The sequence below is a fragment of the Mandrillus leucophaeus genome, unplaced genomic scaffold (assembly GCF_000951045.1).
Source record: "Mandrillus leucophaeus isolate KB7577 unplaced genomic scaffold, Mleu.le_1.0 Scaffold43, whole genome shotgun sequence".
In the NCBI taxonomy this organism is placed as follows: domain Eukaryota; kingdom Metazoa; phylum Chordata; class Mammalia; order Primates; family Cercopithecidae; genus Mandrillus; species Mandrillus leucophaeus.
Genome location: NW_012104587.1, coordinates 2,132,714 through 2,140,590, shown reverse-complemented (window position 1 = coordinate 2,140,590; position 7,877 = coordinate 2,132,714). Strand labels below are relative to the sequence as shown.

The following is a 7,877-nucleotide window of genomic DNA, read 5'->3' as shown; positions in this document are numbered from 1 at the left end:
TGATAAAAAAAACATTCTCTTGACCTCAATTAAAGGGAGTTTCCTCAACCTGAAAAAGGGCACCTATGAAAAATTTGTAACTAACATATTTAATGGTAAGAGACTAGATCTAGCAAGGCAACGATCCCCACTCTCATCACATGTATTCAATGTATGTAGAAAATCCTAAGGAATCAATCACATACAGGTGTACTTCAGACATATTGAGGGTTTGGTTCTAGACCATCACAATAAAACGAATATTGCAAGAAAGCGAGTCATAACATAAAAGTTATGCTTATATTATTCTGTAGCCTATTAAGTTTGCAGTAGCATTACATGTAAAAAAGTACATGCTTTAATTAAAAATACTTTATTGCTAAAAAAATGCTAGCAAAGTGAGCACATGCTGTTTGAAAAGAGGCACCAATTGACTTATCTGACGCACGGTTGTCACAAACCTTTAACCTGTAAAAAATGAAATTATCTGTGAAGTACAATAAAGCAAAGCACAATAAAATGAGACGTGCCTGTACTTACAAAACTATTAGAATTTTTTTTTTTTTTTGAGACAGAGTCTTGCTCTGTCACCCATGCTGGAGTGCAGTGGTGCAGTGGCACCATCTCAGCTCACTTCCACCTCCACCTCCCAGGTTCAAGCAATTCTCATGCCTGAACCTCCCAAGTAACTGGGACTACAGGTGTGCACCACCACTCCTGGCTAATTTTTTTTTTGTGTGTGTGTGTTTTTAGTAGAGATGGGGTTTCACCATGTTGCCCAGGCTGGTCTTGAATTCCTTGCCTCAAGTGATCTGCCCACCTTGACCTCCCAAAGTGCTGGGATTACAGGCATGAGCCACCGCGCCTGGGCCACAAAACCATTAGAATTAATACATATGTTCAGCAAAGTTGCAGGATGCAAGGCTAATGTTCAAAAATCAATGGAATTTCTGTATATTACAAGTGAACTATCTGAAAATGAAATTAAGAAAATAATTCCATTCATCATAGCATAAAAATACTCAGGAATAACTTTAACAAAAATGTTAGGCTACAAAACATTGGTAAGGGAGATTGAAGATTTAAGTACACAAAACAAATTCCATGTTTGTGGGTTGCAAAATATCTGTAATCTTAAGGTGGCAGTCTTCACCAAATCGATCTACAGATTAAACACAATCCCTGTTAAAATATTTTTTTTGATATCCATTGATGAAGTGGTCCCAAAATTTACATGGAAAGACAAAGGACCTGGGATAGCCAAAGTGATATTGAAAAAGAACAATGTTGGTTAGGTAAAATGTGCCTCCATATAATAGAGTACACGCAGCAAGCATGAGTCTCAGCGGCATTATGCTGCTCATGTAAATTCAGCTTGCTCTCTCTAATGTCTCTGTGTGTGTGGATGTAGGATTATTTACTTAACTGGAGCTTATTGATGGCTGTTTGGGCTGTTTTTTTCTTTCCTTTTTTTTTCTTCAGCCTTTAAGTTCTGGGGTATATGTGCAGGATGTGCAGGTTTGTTACATAGGTAAAATTGTGCTATGGTGGTTTGTGCACAGATCAACCCATCATCTTGGTATTAAGCCCAGCATCCATTCACTATTGTTCTTGATGCTTTCCCTCTTCCAACCCTCACCCCAACAGGCCCCAGTGTGTGTTGTTCCCCTTCCTGTGTGTCCACATGTTCTCATCATTCAGCTCTCACTTATAAGTGAGAACATGCGGTGTTTGGTTTGCTGTTCCTGTGGTAGTTTGCTGAGGATAATGGCTTCCAGCTCCAACCATGTCTCTGCAAAGGACATGCTCTCATCCTTTTTATGGTTGCATAGTATTTCACATTTTCTTTAGCCAGCCTATTAATATTTTTCAAAACAGTTTTGTTTAAAAAATTAAGTTCACCTGTAATCTTAAATCAGAATTTCAAAATGTACTGCATTTAAAATGATTTACTACTAAAATTCAAAATGTTTTTCTCTCACTATCATGTAGAAGAATATTACTCTGAATACCTACCTCTTGCTTCACTCAAACCATGTTATAAGTCAACCACAAGGAGCCTCTTCACTTAGATTTTCATTGCACACCTTGTATTTCAATGTCCTTACTCTTCCATGGAAAAGGTCATAAATAATGCCCACCTAATGAAAACGAATCTCTCATAGATCTGATGCAACAATAATGGATCACATGCTTTCACATAAACAATGAGAATGAAGGAACAGCATGAAGTAATCTGAGAATTAAATGACATTTGCTTTCAACAAACTATAATTTTTTCAAGGGAAAACAAATACTTTGTAATTATAACTCTTGAAAAAAGTCTTGTTTCTTGTAAAGTTATATACAAAAAAATCTGACAGTTTTAGCTTTGAATTATTTTCCGTACTCTACACTCTGATTTAGTGTAATGTATGAAGTGTTGGTACCTTAGTTCTTTCTACAGTGAATCCTCTAATGTTTACAGAGACTTAATGTTTGATTAAATATTTTTTTCACGTTTACTGCATCTACAAAAGTATCTTTTAATATGATCTCTCTGGCGTTCTCCACGCTGGAGTTTTTAAACAAATGTGTTTCCACATTCATTACATCTGTAGGGTTTCTTTGCAACATAAATTCTCTGATATTCAACAAGGTTTGAACAACTGCTTTGGTGTTTTTCTCTGGTATAAAATGTGTACAATAAGGTTTGTAATACAAGTAAAGGTACTACAATCCTCTTTATATATATAATGTTTTTCTTCAAAATACTCTTATTCACTTTAAAGGCTTAATTTTCTGAAAGTTTTTTTTACACTAATTACATTTATAATGGTTTCATTAAGTATGAATTCTCTGATTTTGAGTAAGATGTGAGCAGATAGCAATGGCTTTTCCACATTCTTTATATTTGTACAATTTTTCTAAAGTATAAATGCTTTCCTATGCAATAAGGCATGAACATTAATTAAAAGTTTTACCACATTATTTATATCTGTAGGAGTTTTCTTCAGTATGAATTATCTTACATACAGTAAGGTATGACAACCATTTAAAGGCTTTGCCACGTTCTTCACATTTCTAGGATTTCTCACCAGTATAATTTATGTTTGGAAAGGTATGAGGTGTGGTTAAAAGCTTTTCTACATTTTTCAGATTTCTAGAGTTTCTCTCTGGTATCAATTATCTTACATTTGAGGACTGTTAAAATGCTTTGCCATATTCAATCACAGGGTTCTCTCCAGTATGAATCTCTTATGTATAATAAGAGTTGAAGACTGGTTAAAAGCTTTACCACATTCTTTGCATTTGGAGGGTTTTTCTCCAGTACGAATTATCTTATGTTTAGTAAGGCTTGTGACGCACTTAAAAGGCTTTGTCACATCCTTTACATTTGTAGGGTTTCTCTCTAGTATGACTTCTGTCATGTTCATTATGGTTTGAAGACCAGTTAAAGGCTTTGGTACATTCTTTACATTTGTAGGGTTTCTCTCCACTATGAATTCTCTCATGTTTAATAAGAGTTGAGTAATAGTTAAAGGCTTTGCCACATTCTTCACATTTGTGGGAGTTCTCTCCAGTGTGAATTATCTTATGTGTAATAAGGGTTAATAACTGGTTGAAGGTTTTGCCACATTCTTCACATTGGTGGGGATTCTCTCCAGTGCGAATTATCTGTTTAGTAAGGGCTCAGAACTGGTTAAAGGCTTTGCCACATTCTTCACATCTGTAGGAATTCTGTCTAGTATGACTTCTCTGACGTTGAGTTAGGCGTGAAAGCATGTGAAATAATTTGCCACATTCTTTTTTTTTTTTTTTTTTGAGATAGAGTCTTGCTCTGTCGCCCAGGCTGGAGTACAATGGCGTGATCTCGGCTCACTGCAACTTCCGCCTCCCAGGTTCAAGCCATTCTCCTACCTCAGCCTCCTGAATAGCTGGAACTATAGGGGCATGCCACCAAGCCTGGCTAATTTTTTTGTATTTTTAGTAGAGATGGGGTTTCACCATGCTGGTCAGGCTGGTCTCGAACTCCTGACCTCAGGTGATCCACCCACCTCGCCCTGCCAGAGTGCTAGTATTACAGGTGTGAGCCACGGCACCTGGCCAGTTTGCCATATTCTTTACATTTGAAGGGTTTCTCTCCAGTGTGTCATGTCTTATGTCTATTTGAATTCGAAAATTTGCTAGAGACTTTCACACATGTATTGCATTAAAATATTTTGCTCTGAGTAGTTGACAAATTAATGACATTAATGACGTTAATTAAGTCCATTATGACCTCTGTGCACTTTGCACTCACCCACACTTTTATAGCCTTTCCTTAATTGTAAATCTTCATGCTTACATTTTCCATATCTTTTTAGTATCACTTTTGGGAATGAGTCTTTTATACCCTGTTCTGGCCAAGGGTCTTGGGTGAAATGAGAACATGTAACTGGGTGTTTCTCTACCATCTTGTGTCTCTCCACAATCCAGGGCTCTTTTCTTTGCTCCAAGTAGATGATCAGGTCTGGTTTAGAGACAGCAATACCATTTGTAGGCTTCCAGGGGGTCCTAACATCTTACCTATGGATTTTCAAAGACCTGCAGGTCACAGGGCCCCAGAAGCTGGGCCCCCAGGAGATGATAACACAGCAGTGAAGGTGAGACCTGGAGCTCTGGCCAAAGATTTTTTAAAAAGATGGATGCTCATCATATTTACAACTCTATGCCTACCTTTTCATGTATATTCTCATTCTCTCTCTACTTGTCTGACACATACACACACACGCACACACACACACACACACACACACACACGATAATAGAGAAGTTTGCAATTGCTGGGCAAGCAGGACTGAAGTGGCTATTAGCAACTGGTGGTGTGGGTGTGCAGAGGATGGGGGCACTCTCTGGGCTTCAGGTGGGTCATGTGGGGGCCCTGCAGAGGGAATCAGGGTGCCAGCAGAGGCAGGAGGCCTTGAGGATCCTGGGTCTGAGGCAGAATTCTACTAGATGTCCACATACCACACTGCTGACCATCATCCTGCCCACCCCTGGCCAGAAACTGCAGGAGAGCCTCTTTCTCTTGCAGTGTCCCTCCAGCACCCTCTACTGAGAAGGTTTAACATCTTACTTGCTTTAAGGAAGAAATGCTTAAAGAAGTTTAGTCATCTATCACAGGGTATATATTGGAGGGTACATTCACAGCTGAGAGGCAATACATTGATAACTGGCACAGGTATCCTTGATGGCTTTAGTAATGTGAGTGGTGGTAGGAGAGGAGGAGACTTCTTTGGTCCTCGGTGTGAAGAGAAATTTCTTTAGCTTGGGTTTCTGTGAAGCGATGAACCACACTGAGGGGATCTTTAGGCTGAGCTGTACCTGATCCTAAGACTAGATCTCTGGAATTCCTTGGGCATATGCCATGTATCTTTTATTTTTCCATTGTAGGGAAAACCAAGACCCAGACCTGGAGACCTGATTGAGATTTTTCGAATTGGCTATGAGCACTGGGCCATCTATGTAGAAGATGATTGCGTGGTCCATCTGGCTCCCCCGAGTAAGAATGAATAGTATATTGACATACTGATATTGAAGTTAGCCAAGTAAATAGAAGCACAGTTCATTCCTGTGTTCCTCAGTTATTGCCATTCTTTAGCAACGGGACCCCTTGAAGCATGATTGGACCGTTGTTTACTGTGACAGAGCTTGGTCTCTCTTCACCGAAAACCACCGAGTGTCCAGCCCTAAGAGTGATACAGGTGTAAAGAGCGTGGCCCAAGTTCCCTGACCTCCTAGAGGTCCCTTTGTTTAAAAACACACGTTTTAGAACTTGAGCTCCATTTTGTATTGACAAGAGTTGAGCATCTGTCCTCACCTTTCTGAGGATTCCCCAAGGAGGGTGCAGATGCTCACATGTTCTGATCGTCATTTGTTTTCTATAGTCCTCAAACACTGCATCTGGCTTCTTGATCACCTTTGGCACCTTTGTCCTCACCTTGTCTCCCTGCTGTTCCAACACGCTCTGTGCTGTTTCACCCTCAATGTAGATAGAGCCCGCCTTTCGTTTCTCACAGCTGTCTTAACATATGGCTGAGATTCAATTTGTGTTCATTAACTCTTAGTGGAGATTTGATGGGGGAGGAGGTGATGATAGTAGAGGGAGATTACAGCAAAATGGGAAACAACTGAAAAATTGGGTGTCTAGAACCGCTGGTCACAATGGTTGTCTCAGGAGATAAGGCCTGATGAGGGCTGGGGTGTGGGAGAGGAAGGGGTAGGGGGACCCTGTTGAATACCCTTGAATGCCCTTTGAATGCTGTCTCCTGTGCAGGTATTGCCAGTTCAAAGTTGAATTACAGAAGGGCACTATACCACAGGCCTTTGGTCCTAACTTGTTCTCAGCTGTCATCTCCGTGTCCTGTCCTCTTCCTCTGGCCCCGTCTGTCACCATGCTGGGATGTTCCCATGGAGCAGAGCCCCTTTCTCATTGCCTCTCTTCTCTGCCCCATCGGCTCGTACTCTTCCCGCTTCTTGTCTCAGAACCTACTCCAAGAATGTGGTAATTCATCTCGTCTTTCCAGACTAAGTCTAGGAGTTTCCCTCTTGTTCAACCACAGAGATGCTTATCAGTTATATCTTCCCCCACTGCTATCTTGCTCTCTCTGAAAATGAATTCTGCCATTTCTGCTCCTGAATGCTCAATTATCTGCTACCAGCTTTTATAAAATCAGCAGATTTTCTTCAAATTTGTAAGAAAAGATCATGGAGCATTTCTTGCCCTTGGACAACTTATAAAGGGAAGGGTATAGACATTTGCATGTCGACATGGTTGTAGCAGAAAAACAGTGCTGGCTTTAGATGACTATCCACCTGGCTTTGGGCAGGTTCCTGACCCTCTTCGAGTCTCTGTCTCGTTTAAGGGCTTGAATATGATAATGTAGCAGCTTTCAAACATTTCTCTTTTCAAAGCTGTGGAACCCCATTTTCAAACATACCCTTAATGAGAATCCCCGTATTTGAGTATAGGTAACAGTCAAGTGGCTGTAGGTGGAAGCTGGCAGGAGCAGGTGCCATTCAGAGCCCTGCTTGGCTGGCTTCCCCTGTGCCCCTGTGGCAGCCCCAGAGGGAGGTGTATCATGGAACCACCATAATCATGTATGTGATAGTCCTTTACCCAGGGACTGACACTCACATAGAGAGTGCTCTTTACATGTTTGTGACGATTACTGAAGTCTGCTTAGGAAACGAAACTCAAATCCTAGGACTTGGGCAGGTCAGTGCAACACAATCAGGGACCACATGGGAAGGTGCTGCAAGAGTTTAATGACAAAGAGACTCCTGTGCAGGTTGAGAGCAAGGAGTGAGGCGCAGGGCAAAGGGCTTCTCAGGAAAGTTGATTCTCTGCAGTTCTTTGACTCCAACTCCCCCTCTTCTGTCACCCTTCTACTGATGATGCCAATGAGACCCCAGGGGAAGCAGCTTACTCAGAGCCTTAGACTGTGCTCTGCTCTGCTACTCCTTGCACGTCCCAACCTCTGTTTGTCTTTGGTCTCCAGGTGAGGAGTTTGAGGTGGGCAGCATTAGTTCCATCTTTAGCAATCGGGCTGTGGTGAAATACAGTCGTCTGGAGGATGTGCTGCATGGCTGCTCCTGGAAGGTCAATAACAAGCTAGATGGGACGTACCTGCCCCTACCGGTGGACAAGATCATCCAGCGTACAAAAAAGATGGTCAACAAGATCGTGCAGTACAGCCTGATTGAAGGGAACTGTGAGCACTTTGTCAATGGCCTCAGATACGGCGTACCCCGGAGCCAGCAGGTGTGACCCCATTTGCTCTGATGATGGCTTCTTCCAGAGCTTTCTTGGGGTTTGTCATTTCATTAGTGATCAGAATGGTAATTAGTGCTTTCTTTTTTTTTTTTTTTTTTTT

At 41.2% G+C, this 7,877-nt stretch overlaps 1 protein-coding gene across 3 annotated transcripts in view; it reads left to right on the top strand.

Annotated features, from left to right (window-relative positions):
• The window catches only part of HRASLS5 (HRAS-like suppressor family, member 5), a 29,656-nt gene that overhangs the window by 16,888 nt on the left and 4,891 nt on the right, over positions 1–7,877 (top strand). For 2 of the 3 annotated variants that reach the window (XM_011993430.1, XM_011993429.1), the window contains exons 4-5: positions 5,395–5,503; positions 7,503–7,765. In XM_011993430.1, coding sequence (XP_011848820.1) covers positions 5,395–5,503; positions 7,503–7,765 — 372 coding nt within the window. The remainder of the gene's footprint in view (positions 1–5,394; positions 5,504–7,502; positions 7,766–7,877) is intronic. The other variant, XM_011993431.1, reaches the window with a different exon arrangement.